General features: G+C 33.1%; 1 protein-coding gene across 1 annotated transcript in view; it reads right to left on the reverse strand.

Moving 5' to 3' along the window:
* Positions 1–13,884, reverse strand: part of LOC123701069 (homeobox protein Nkx-6.2) — a 45,585-nt gene extending 31,701 nt beyond the window's left edge. Inside the window, exons 1-3 of the mRNA XM_045648480.1 lie at positions 13,574–13,884; positions 10,393–10,406; positions 419–615 (exon numbers count right to left, since the gene is read on the reverse strand). Coding sequence (XP_045504436.1) covers positions 419–615; positions 10,393–10,406; positions 13,574–13,884 — 522 coding nt within the window. The remainder of the gene's footprint in view (positions 1–418; positions 616–10,392; positions 10,407–13,573) is intronic.
* Positions 13,885–14,383: the final 499 nt, after the last annotated feature.

A 14,383-nucleotide genomic window follows, 5' to 3' on the forward strand; every position in this document is an offset into this window, starting at 1 on the left:
GCCTGTTTCGCTTCTGTGATACTCGTAAAATATATATGTTGAACGTAACCAGCGAAGCTATTTCTTTCTAATATGTATGGTTAAGACTTAGCATTTAAAAGACAGGCACAATTATTAGACAAAAAACCAATCAATTTCAAATCATTGAAAGACAATTAATGTAGAGTAGTAGAGGTTGTCTCATTTTCTATTATTTATATATACTAATATTATTAAGCTGAAAAGTTTGTTTGTTTGTTTGAACGCGCTTATCTCAGCAACTACTGGTCAGATTTGAAAAATTCTTTCGGCGTTAGATAGCCCGTTTATCGAGCTAGGCTAAAGGCTATATCATCACGCTAAGACCAACTAGCTAAGGAGCAATGCGGTTGAAACAGCGGGACACAGCTAGCTATCGATAAAACTTCAAAAAGCTCACCTTTACTTGTGACTCCGTCATGCCAAGCGCGTACGCAAGCTTGGCTCGCTCCGGACCAGCCAGATACTTGGTCTGCTCAAAGGTCTTCTCCAGCGCGAAGATCTGCTGGCCACTAAACGTTGGCCTCGTGTGCTTCTTCTTGCCGTCTTTGTCCATGCCGCTTTGCGCCGCGCATGCGCTTAGTGCTCCGTTGCTCACTACAACAGTATTATGTTTTTATGATTATATAGGTCTATAGGCAGTTATGGAGTAGTAGACAAGGCTTGTATTGAAAATTGGAGATTGGAAGGTACAAAAGTGTGCAATAATTTGTGACGATTTGCCCGCTCATCTGTACATTCTGTACGTTCATAATTGTTCGAATTGATGAATATACGACATATCTAAAGATCTAAAAATTTAGAGGTGATAGATAGATATTTATCATATGAGCTTTCTTGTGTCCATATTATGGTCGCATAATTAAATATTATTTATGAATTGGTTCAAAATTTAACTTCATTTGATTTCTGGACTTTTAAAGTGATTTTTTTTTTATTAAATAATTATATTGTATCGCTGCATAGTCTACAGTGAATTTCAGCCATATCGGTTTAGTAGCTTCCTCGTGAAATAGCAACAAACATTTCCATCTGTCTATAAGCCATACAAACTTTAGGATTTATGGCATTAAGTAGGAGATTATAAGGGGAAAGAGCCATAATTAGGTATGGAACTATTGCACGTTTGAATTATTTCGTTTAGCATTTGAAAAGTTTATTACATTATAGCCATAATCTATGAGATTATAAGCTTATTTATAAGCATTAAAATTGTGTGAAGTATTTAATATTTTAATGTGTAAAACAAATTGCCATTTTGACTCTAGGTACTTTGTTTTTCTGATAAATTAGAATTGGTATCATCCTTAAATCTGCCCTATAAATCCTTGTTATTTCTCCTCACATCGAACCACATCTTAACCTCTAATTTATGACTAATTCAGCGTAAAAAACAGCCATATCTACAGCAATAAAAGCTTAACCGCGCAACTTTCCAAATCGTCTCGATATCTTACAACATAACCTCAAAACACAAAGACCTGACGCGATCTTAGCTCAACAGCACATAACTCAACGCGACTGTCAAAACATTCGCAGAATAATGCCGAAGCACCATAAAACCACAATAAAAACGTCGCGGCAAAAACAAAAAAGCCATCGTATTCAATTGTGATATTTTTCATCGCGTATAAATGTTTTGATGAAGCGACACCCCCGAGGGACGGGGGAAAATGAAATAAAATAATGGCGCGAGGGCGAGCCGCGATCCTAACGCGAACCTTTGTTTTTTATCTGTGGAATTGCCGCGGATAATTGTGTTATGAAAATATTCATGAGCTATTTTGTGAAAGTTCAATCAACGTATTGATTGTTGAGGATTTAAAGTCGAAATACATTCAGTTGAAATAACTACAAGAGCGCTAGACTATTAATAATAATTATAGAAATAACTAATCACTCATTTGATTTAATTCCAGTTCACGTTGCAAAAAAGTTTATTAAATGAGTCTCCAATCTCTGTAGGTATGGTTTGTATTATAATAATATTTTCATTCAATGTGATGTGTAATTAATAAATGCGATGTTTAGTCATAAGAACAAAAAAGTTATTACCTCGAATGAATATTCTTAATCTCATATTACAATTTTAGTGCGTGCTATCTTTATTTTTTACATTATATTAACATAAAAAGTTAAATTTGTTATTTTAGAAGATTAACACATTGACTGCCATGTAGGGCACCGGTGACCGGAAGCGGACTTGTATTAAGGAGCCGCGTAGGACACCGGTGACCTCACGGTAGACCTGTTTTCAGAGATGATTAAGGCGCCGTAGGACGCTTTTTCCATAGATTTCTTATTATAAAGTGACCGGAATGGCGCTCAGGTGTAATACTTTCGCATGGTTTCTATGTAACGTAAGAATATTTTGAATTAGTGAAGGTAAACCTTCAATAACGTGAAAATGCCCAGAACATTATTTTTTTTCTTATTTTAAACGTATTTATTTAAAAATGGTTGTGAATGCATTACAATAGGAAGAAAAATAAAACGAGTAGTTAAATCGCCGAGTAATTTAATTAATCTTTTTGTCTTTGACTGAGGTGCGCGGGTGCCCGGAGTTCAGGTCCGGCGAGGTGACCGCACGGCGCCTGGTAACAGAAATCAACTAAATTATTTCTGTGCGCCATGTAGGGTACCGGTGACCTCGTGAAGTTTTTTTTACTTTTCTACGGAACCCTGCGTCCGATTGAACCCAAAATTTAATACTATTGTATATCTAGACCCATAACATCAATTGGCACTAAAAATTTTTTTTGTGATTTTCGTCATTATTACTCTGGCAGTTAATGTGTTAATTGTTACATATTTTATTGTTATCTATAGTCTTTACCTATGTATTATGCATGTGAACAAAACAAAACTGAAAATATAGCGTGTTAATTATAATCCGACGAGAATCGAGTTATCAATCGACAATAAACAATTAATTCGTAATTTCATAACAAATTCTCACTGAAATATAATTAAATATGCATTCAGTTCAATTTGCGTAGGTTGAATAAATAGTTTATATAAAACACAATTTTACCAGCTTCTTTATATGGATTTAGTTTATTCAATCGTTGCCAATGAAACAGCTTTTCTTTGTGAGCTTTTGATTACAATAGTAAATAATAACAATATTACATATTTTACAAATTAGAACGATAGTAATTCTCCTTCTCAGAGAAAATTTTAAAGACATCAATCATTACAATAGCAGTGTTTTTGTAATTACCTACATATCTCTAAACTACAACGTGTTTTTTACACTAAGCGGACAAACCCGCGATGTATAGGTAGTAGTTTACCCAACCCTTTTACTCATAAAGAATATTAAAAGCTTGTAAATTCAATTCGGTTAATGGATATTAATATTAATGAAGGTTATACATAAAGGTGGTTAAGTAAAACATTTTGTATTATAAGATTTACTTATGTTTTATTTATGACTGTTTATCAAAGGTTTTGATGTTAATTCTTTTATATAAAGAGGCCAGTATTTTTTCTACGTGATACATAGATATGGTCGATATAACATATTTTATGACTGCTCTGAAAAATAAGAGTATACGAATATTATAAGTTGCAATTCATCATCACTACATACCTAGTATAAAACAAAGTCGCTTTTTCTGTCCCTATGTTCCTATGTCCCATGGAAGCTTAAATCTTTAAAACTACGCTACGGATTTTGATGCAGTTTTCTTAATAGATAGAGTGATTCAAGAGGAAGATTTTAGTAGGTATATAAATTATTAGGTTTTAGACAAAGCGGGCGAAGCCGCGGGTGGTAAGCTAGTGTAGTAATAATTACTCTTCTGGTACGTATTAGTAAATGTAATTTAACCGGAGGGTCCTGAGTTCGATTGCTGAAGGATATTATTAAAAAATATCTCGTACCAAGGAACAGAGATCATGGACTTGTGAAGAAAATCGATCAGTGAAACAGATGTGAAATGCATCTGCACAATACCCCACAAGGGGACGAGATTCAAATATGTATGCCAAATATACCTACTCACGCTTAAAGCTTTAATTTCTGCCCTGTGTTTTATAAAATGGTACTCAACATTAAAACATAAACTATCATTTTAGTTGGTAAACTCGGAAGCAAAAACCTTGGTCCGGTTGAAAATAAAAGATAGGTCCTGAAGATGAATTAAGCTTTTGGTGATGACAGAATTTACAAAATCGATTCGGTAGATTTTCAATTAGTGTATTATTAAAAAAAAAAATCTACCATCCTATCATATTAGTATACTAGCTTTTTACCCATGATTTCACCCGAATGGTGAAAGGAAGTTCCCATAGGAATTAGATGTATGACCACCGGTCATTATTTAGCCTGCTAATTACCTATCTCTAGACACAAAAATCATAGCATAAAATCGCTTCGTTGCGACGTGAAAGAAAGATAAACCAACACATTTTCGCATTTATATGTTAGTAAGGAATTAAGAATAAGCATAATAACATATCTTACTATATCTCTGTACCTATTATAATAATAATGTAGATGAATATATACCAAAAAGCGAAACACGCACTGACTTACGAGAAACAACCTTACACATGTCGAGCAAACATATTCCGAACATCATTACAGAAACAAGGGGGGAGGGTGTCACAGGGGTGGGGGGTGCGGTTTACTTAAAGGGTTCGAGTTTTGCGGTTCCTTCAGTGAACCACTGTAAACTTGGAAGTAACACGAATTTATAATATTTGAATTTATCGCGTGAAGTATTTAGACACAAAGGGAGATGTGGGTGTAGCTAATGAAATTAAAAGTTTATATGTAGGTATTGTTGTTCAGTTCAGGATTTGATACTTTCAAATTTATATGTATTTATTTAATTTCATGTCGTAGGTAATATTTACCTTAAAACCCCTAAAAATGCAACAATTTATCAGTTAATTATTATTGCGATCATGTCATGGAATTTCCATAATACAATGCGTTTTTTACGTAAAAATCCTGACTGCTATTACTATTGACACCGTGATGTAAATAACTAAAACAAATATACTCTTTACAAAAAAGTGTATTTATATACATTGAAAACAACTGAAAAGCTTCACAAATACCTAAAAAAATAGGCACTGTTATTTTTCCGCTCTTCATTTGATAAACTACCTAAAAATCAGTTTCTAAACCTATTTTAACAGTTTATTTTGCATTTAACAATATGGTGTCGCCTGTAGGCAAACATTATTAAGGTTGCATAATGCATGACGGTCAGGTTGCATGCAACGTGTTGCTAAAAACTGCCCCTTGCCCCCTTGTAAGGAAGGAACAGTTTTTGAAACTGTTTGTAACTTTATTTAATAATAGCTTCCGCCCGCGACTCCGTCCGCGCGGATGTCGGTCTTCGCGTGGATGGTTTATTTCTCCATTTTGAGTAACTCTGACAATGACATTTTATAAATATCTATTGGACCCAAATACGGCTAGGCCTATAATAATACGCAACGTGTGTTCGCGGTTCTACAGAACAAAGTCTATGGATAAAACTGAAAAATTAAGATTATTTTTTTTCTACGTATTTTTCCAGAATAAAAAGTATCCTATATTACGCCCAGGATAATAAGGTATAATTATACCAAGTTTCATCGAAATCGAACCGTTAGTTTTTTAGTTTTCACATACAGACATACAGACAGACAGACAGACAGACAGACAGACAGACAGACAGACAGACAGACAGACAGACAAAAATTTTTTTAATCACATATTTGGGTTTGGTATCGATCCAGTAACACCCCCTGGTATTTATTTTTTCAATATTTTCAATGTACAGAATTGACCCTTCTACAGATTTATTCTATGTATAGATTAGCTAGACTGTACTCTTCGCAAGATAACTATCAACGAATTGCTAATAGCTCTTACTATTCTCAACAGTATCTTAGTGACAAATAAAGAATAATCCAAGTCTTGTACAGAAGGAATACACACAATAGTTTATTATAAAACTTACACAATAACATCACATAGACAGTGAATAGTTATGTTATTTGTCATAACGACAATATAAATATTCTTGGCGTCTGTCCATACAATCCAAATCTCTGATAAAACTTAGGAGTTGAGAGACAACCTGCCGTCTCACTCGTATATGTGCTAGTTTAAAGTTAGACAGAGATGGATGCGGTTATTAATTTTCCGTTAATAAATGTGTGCGTGATTCCGTACGGTTCGCAAAACAATTGTCATAGAGTAGACATGTTTAGGATTTTCTTTACTATTCTTCCTTATTATTATTTCCAAGTAATAGCACAGATAATATAATTCTATGTGATAGTTATGTTACGTGATACGTCATAATGAATGATGAACAATTAGATTTGAATTAAACTTGTCTCTTTAGATATTTCACAGCGTTTAATCAAAAGGTAATGTTTTTCCTATTTCCTTCGAGGCAACGGCATCCAGTTTATTAATAAACACACAATAATGTATTTGTCAGGTAATAATAGCATAGATTATATATACATTTCTACTGATGAAAGAGTGCTGAATTTCAGTTTCGTAGGTAGTTATTTCTTGTGTAAATTCATAAAAAGGCAAAAAAATCAAAACTTTCCTACACTTAGAGGCATAACTCGTAGCCTACAAAAGCTTCTATTCACATCTATTTCAACCAAATCATAGCATATAATCCACATGTATATTCTCATATCGCTCGATATTCATGGGTGTAATGAAGCCGCCGCATGTCGCGACAAGCGCTACACCTGTCAGCTGATAACGGAACATCTACGAACAATATTGTTTGAACAACGCTATTGTGTATTGTACCGTATTTGCGTGCGAGTTTGATAATAGTATGCAATATTGCATACTGTTGCAATGATTGTGTTTGGTTGAGCTGTTTGTTTTGTATGCTGTTCTTTTAAAACGTAATCTATAGTGTTATTATGCTCAATATATTATGAACATTAATAAAAATTCTGCAATATGGTAGAAATATGTAGGTAGAGTTTACCAGTTTTTGTCCTTTTACCAGCTTAACCTTAACGTTTAAGTTTAATTTAATTTCAATACATTATCAAAATATCAAGATTATCATCTATGGATGATTATTTTTTTTATTACTTTTTTTCAAGAGTCGGCTAACATTAAACATAATATATTCAAACGGAACTACTCTAGGTACAAAATAAGACCACTAGCTTTTGTTCCACAAAATAACAAACACATACAGCTACTAATTTTGCAAAATATAATATTAGAAGCCATGAAAACGTTTTATGACGCACCGAACACCGTCACCTCATTAAGGACACGGGGAAACGGGGAAAAACACGCGGCGGGAAACGGGAAACGGGGAAATGCGGTCGAGCGGGGATTCTGTTATTTCTTCATTTAATTTCATTGCGCAGAGATTGTTTGCTTTATGTCGGCCGGTTTTAATTGCTTGGACGTTTAATGAACGTCTAGTTACTGAATATTGTTTTTGTGTATTATTTTAGTTATTTTTTAGCGAGTAAATTGTGTCGGCCTCTTTAGTGGTATCGCGTTCGTAACATAAGCACGGTTTTAGGTTGATAGAGTAAAGAGCTTTTCACCTACATTCATGTTAAGGAAATCGATAAATTTTTACATAACGAGCTTTTCCTCCATGTCATACAATCATACATGCTTTATGCTTATTGTTACGTTCTATCAATCAATTTCACCACGTTTCATCATAATTTCCATTCCAACATTATTAAAAAGTTAAAAACTATCTGTATCAAACACCTATAACAATGAATTCATTTTGTCTCATACGAGTGGACAAACATTCATTTCGCAGTCCAGTTTTAATTCCGTCGACATATGCTGAGGGGGTGGGGGTGGGTGAGGGGTGGGGGGCAATTTAAAAAATGTGTCCCACTTCATTGGAGCGGCCAGCGTGACCGCATCCTCCAGTAATTAATATTACGAACTGCGAATCTATGGAGGCGTTGTTGTTTGTTAAATCATTATGAATATTTTTGTTATTAAAGTCGATATTTGGTAGGTTTTGTAATGTAGGTACGAGTGTTTTGATATTGCCACGGCTGCGTTGCATGCACACTACTATGCATAAAAATCCGATGGATATTTAAAATACGGCAATTAATAGTACCTAATTATAATAATAATAAAAAATATCTCTACATTCCCGGAATTTTGAAAATCACGCGTACGTACGTCTTTTGTAAGTTGGTTTTAAATTATACACAAGATACAAATATACATATATATATGTATCTTTAAAGGTTATTACTTATTAGGTACTAGAGTAGATACTCTATAGTACCTAAACTAGTACATAGATATGTAATTGCATAATATACCTTCAACAAATACATATAGGTAATCATATATTATGTAAATGTAATAATGAAATCTCCTCATATACCTACACCGACCATACGGTCCGAAGGTATTGTGATTTTAATAAACAAAGCGTCAGAGGCGGTTAATTGCGGATCAAACCGGTTTCATTACAATTATTTCATTGCAAGCTGACTATTTTACCAATTTTGTTTTTATTATGTGTGCGATTCATTTCTCTGTCCATTTTGTATATATAGGAAGAAACTTTATTTAAGTAATATATGGAGTATAATTAATACTAGAACGTTTAATAGTTATTCTTATAATTAGCCGACTTTCATAGCCTCCTTTCACCTCAAAGCTTTCGAGCGGGTGAAGCGATTTTGAAGGTTCTTTGGTTTATTTCTGAAAATTTGAAGGCTGGTTCTTGTTAAAAATAATTATTTATGAAACAATTCCTAACTTTCATTATCTGTATTTTCATCTCTAAAATTTTCAGAGCTTCCGCCAAGCGCAATCGTTTCATGCTATCCTTTAAAAATTTTGACTGGATAAAAATGTAGAGTAAAATATAACACAATCGTGTACAAAGGAACTCATGAATACAGTAAAAATAGGTACAATATAAATACAAGTACAGTACAAATAGGTAGGTACTTTAAATAGAAATGAAAGAGAATACCTATTAAATATTGTTTTGATAGGAATTTTTCGTTCTAGCAATACAATTATATTGAATACTTAAATTATTAACTCATAATGGCATTATAACCGTTATAATCTTTAATGTATAAATAAACATAAAACAATATTAAAGTGTTATCTTAAGTGGTCAATTTAATGAAATTTCCACATATATATCCGAACTATTAGATAATATATAATCATGCAATAACGCGCTAATCCTGCCTAATACTGTATAGCTTGATCTCCGTGCTGATACCGGTTAACACGCTGATAACACTAATAATTATATATCACTAGTTTGAGCACGCGACGCCGCTTGGTTAGCAATTTATCGCAAAGTATTCTATTGTAAGAATGTCAACACTGAAAACAGTCTAAAAATATTTCCTTATAATACGAAAAATAACATTATAAACTGATTTTTTTCATAAATATCAACTTACACTCATATATCTTATACCTAGTTATAATATTACACATTTTTTGGTCCCCTTTAAGTATTTTACATTATTGCTATTTCACATTATGTAGGTACATACGTTATTTTAGCGTAGTCTAACGGTGCATCTACATCAAACGAACACAGAGCTAGAGCCAAGAACTAGAGCAAGAGCATTATTTCGTTATCTTTTAGTGTACCTAAACGAAAACTCGCATTCAGTGTTGTTCAGTATTAGAACATTACATATATTATAATCTTTTCGAACGCACTAAGAACAACGAAAAAGTGCTCTACACTTCACATTGTGGGGTTAGCTCGTTTGACGTGTATTGGTTTGGTTGTATACGATTTAGTCGTTGTAAACATGATAAAGTCAAATAGCAACAAAATGAATTAATTTGATCTCATATCTTTGAAAATTGTAATTAAAAGTTTTAAATGGAATAAAGATAATGTGACATCCGTACCCTTTGTGGGGTTTGGGGCAGATGCAATTCACATCTGTTACACTGATTACTACTTCTATGTAGCAATTTTGATGGGCAAATAAATTATCATACTATTGGACCTTTTAATGTCTTGGTGAAAGTTAGTTTTTCTTTCAAACTCAAACTCAAACATTCATTTATTCAATCAGACTACTATTTAGTAGTACTTTCGAATCGTCATTAGGTACATAATTATTTTTAACATTTACCACCGATTCGGAAAGCAGTGATCTATGGAGAAGAACCGGCAAGAAACTCCATAGTTGCTCTTTTAAAATCATGTGTATTTCTATGTATAGAGAAACAAAGACATCTCAAGTGTTAAAAGGTTTTAGCAATAGTATAAAATTTTATTATGTATTCTTTATTATAGCTACGTACTAATACCGTAGTTCGTAAGTGTTAACAGGTCAATAAACTATGAAAGATTGTACAAAAAGCTCTAACTATAATAAAATCACAGCTAAATGTAAAACTTATTTGTTCTTAACCAGAATATAGAGTTAGTTAAACACAATTTGATCGTATAAAAGCTCTGAGTGATGCTTCGCTTTATTTTAAAGAGCTTTTACCTACTGAAATATAAAGCTAAATAATATAGCCTGCCTCATATTCTTAATGACATTACAAACATATGAACTAAAATTTCAACAGCAGACAAATGAAATTAGTTTATTACTAGAAACTATCGATAGGTTTCAATATATATAGGTACATCACTAGCACATCTCGTGTCACATCACTAGTAATTAGTGCTGTTATCACCAAGTATAAGATTATCAGCTTACACATATTACACATATTATCATCTACTGATAAGAGAACAATATTAATTAAATTATATTAACGCATCATTTGATTATATTTTGTCGGTTATTGGTATATTTTTTGAGCTTTCCGATATTAATATATTACCTACCTATTCATACTTATAGACGTGATAAGTTTTGGTTATTAACTAGATATTAATATGATATGTTGAATTTTGAAATTAAAGATGGCGGATATTGCAACGTTAGGATGCAAATATTCGTTTACTAATAGTTTTATTATAGAACCAAACTATCAGAATTGATAACTTGTTATGAAATACTACATTTTGATAATATTTATACGTAAAGCAAAAATAAACAACAAAAAAATCATTTCTGCTTCATAAACTATCTTAATATATATAAATCTCGTGTCACAATGTTTGTCCTCAATGGACTCCTAAACCACTTAACCGATTATAATAAAATTCGCACACCATGTGCAGTTCGATCCAACTTGAGAGATAGGATAGGTTTTATCACGGAAATCCAAAAAAAAGGGAACTATGCGGGGTTTTCTCTGAAAACGCGGGCGAAGCCGCGGGCGGAAAGCTAGTTATTTAAAATAATAATTTAAAAAATATATTCATGAGTTTTCAATCTATAGTGGTTTAAAGTAAACTCAAAAATGGACCATTTTCGTAAATTTTCTAAAAAATCTTAGAGAAAGTGTAAGAAATGTATATAGTATGCTATATATTCGTGATCTACTCAATAAGCTCTTTCATTTGATACCCCACACGGCATGTTTTGGAAATTTTTATTTTTTTCTTTGTATGCCATATTTAATTACCGGGGTGCGGGCAGGAGGACCACAAAACTGGTTGGCAACATCTGTCTATAGGATGTCTGGGACCTATACAATATATATCAGAAGTCAGATTTAGGTCCGCTATTTTTGCAAACGAACATCTCCTTGGAGCCTGGTCTATTTGATATTATTCTGTATAAAATGAATGTAAGTATGTAGTAAATTATCTATAACCTTCTTATTTCTATGGTTTCCATATCAAAAAGATATTCTTTATTTACAAACATATACCTAAGAGCAGACATTTTATGTCGCACGTAAAGACAAAAAGCATAAATCTTATTTCAAATTATTCTTCAACGTTTATATTGTTTGAATGAATGAATGAAAAATTCTTTATTGTAGGTACACCATATACGACATTTTTAAGACATTATTATCAAATGTATTCAAAACCTTTAAGTTTTAACCTAGGTACCTATGTTTAAGAATTATTTCATATACATATACATATAATTATGTTAACATAATATACATATAATTATAATTATGTCATATACATATAATTATGTTAACAGGTTTAAGGTTTCTTACTTTTATAAAAATACTTATCTCTACTACATAATGTAATATTTAAATAAGACGTTTGCTTCAATTAAAAAATGGTACCTACCTACCATTTTTATTTAAAAAAAATTCAAAAGATAAAGAAAAGTGTTTCATTTTTGTAGGTAGGTACTAGGTAGGTAGGTAGCCTTCTACTTACCGTAGATATCTATTAGGAGCAATGAACATACATTATAACAAAAAAATTATACCTATAAATGTTCATAGAATAATTGCTGAATTGCATTCCACGTTTATTTATTTTTGGCATGTACCTAGGTAAATGATAAAAATCCGGAAACTTTTCTAAATAAGATAGACATATTCATAATATTATTTTTGGTTTAGGTGGGAAATATTATTTTATATTATAGTACCTACCTACCTAGTATATAGGTAAATATGTATTTAATTGCATGTAAATATTTAAATCATTACCTATTTATTCACTATGACATATGTATTTAAATTTCATTGTGTAAAAAGTCGATATAAAATTTTAGAATATAGATATTTAAATAGCATTTAAATATATATCTACACATAATACATAATATAATACATAATATTATGTGTGTTATAATATTTTTATCGACAAAAAATAATAATAACTAACTACTTAGTTACCTAAGTATGAATTATTAATTCAGAATCGGAACTTATTTTTGAATCATATGTACATATCAAAGTTATTTGAAATGTTTATAGGATCGTATTTTAATTCTTATATATACCTATTTATTAGCATTTAGCATCATATTTATTAGCCCTAAATCTCACCGTCGGATTATCATTGCCATTTTCCATACATTCGCGCGTCCGCGTCGGCCGTCGGAATAATCATAACATGCAATCTGTCATATTCTACCTAACATTGGTATAATAATCGGAAAGAATGACTACTTCAATTACATATACAAGGTGCCTATCGTTTATACGATAAGACAATATTATATTTAATTTGTATTTAGTATTAAATATTTAGGTACCTAGGTACCTACTCATAATACTCCACAGTCTGCATGATATAATTAGCAGATATTTTTTAGGTATTAATTAATTCATCTATTTTCAACTATTAGTAACGATAAATATTTTTACAGGACATGAAATTGATGCAAGAATTTAATACATATACTTATACTCAAAAATATTATACCAATACGAGTATAATAAGCTATAAATAGGGATATTTATTTTACTATCTCATAATCAATAAATATAAGAAACCATTTAAAAAGGAATAACCACCTACTCTATTTTCTTAAAACATTACCTACATAGGTAGGTAGGTATATCAATCTAATAATGTAGAAATATAGAGTTAATTATTTTTATTTAAAGCGTTAATAAATATCACTTTCTAATTAATATTCCAATTCATAAATAATTTAAATCAATTACTTAACGCGTACTGCGTGTACGTTGAAGTCTTTTCCACACGCTCTACATAAATTAACCGCTAATAAACACTTACTTGTTTGGAGCCTCTCCCTCCAGGCCATGGGGTTGGAGACGAGCCCCTGGAAGCCGGGCCAGTACAGCGGCTTGTGCTGGAGGTAGTGCGCCATGCCCGCCGCCGCTGCAGCCAGCGAGAGCCGCGGGGCCAGCAGACCAGCCCCGACGTTGGTGCCCACCGTCGGCCGCGACAGGATGTGGTCGATCCCGTGAGGGTTCGGCGCAGGAGGAGCCGCCTCCGCCAGCGAGCTCAGCGCGGCCAGCGGAGCCCCGAAACCGCCCTCCAAAGCTCGCGACATCGGCGGCGAACCACGCAACTCAGACATTCTGACAGTTCACTTCCGAGCAACAACCTCAAAACATTTCATACGAGCTACGAGACACACACTCGGCTATGTCCATCGATTACAGTTCGCACACGTGTCACCGAGCGCACTCGCGCGGAGTCCGACACCAAATGAAAAGCTCACCGTCGCGCGAAGCAAACAAAAAAAGGTGAATAGAGAACGCCCAGTCAATCTAAACCTTATATCCGAGTTGCCGCCCATTCGGCGACGTAGCTCTTCTTCTATCGTCGTCTCTCTTACTTCGCTTGGAGGGTGAGAGGGATAGAGCATGCCAGTGTTAACACGAGAGCGTAGATTTAACGAATCGCTATTTAATGGCGCTTCTTGTCTCTTTATAATTAAGTCGGGTGCAGTTTTTGCGGTGCGCCCGCTCTCCCGCGCGGCGCACTATTGTGCCCAATAATACGAGCGACTGAATAGTTTTATGATGCGCTCTAAACACCGGAAGGATGTCGTTGGATAATTTATGTGACAAATA

This window comes from Colias croceus, chromosome 20, assembly GCF_905220415.1.
Source record: "Colias croceus chromosome 20, ilColCroc2.1".
Classification (NCBI taxonomy): Eukaryota; Metazoa; Arthropoda; class Insecta; order Lepidoptera; family Pieridae; genus Colias; species Colias croceus.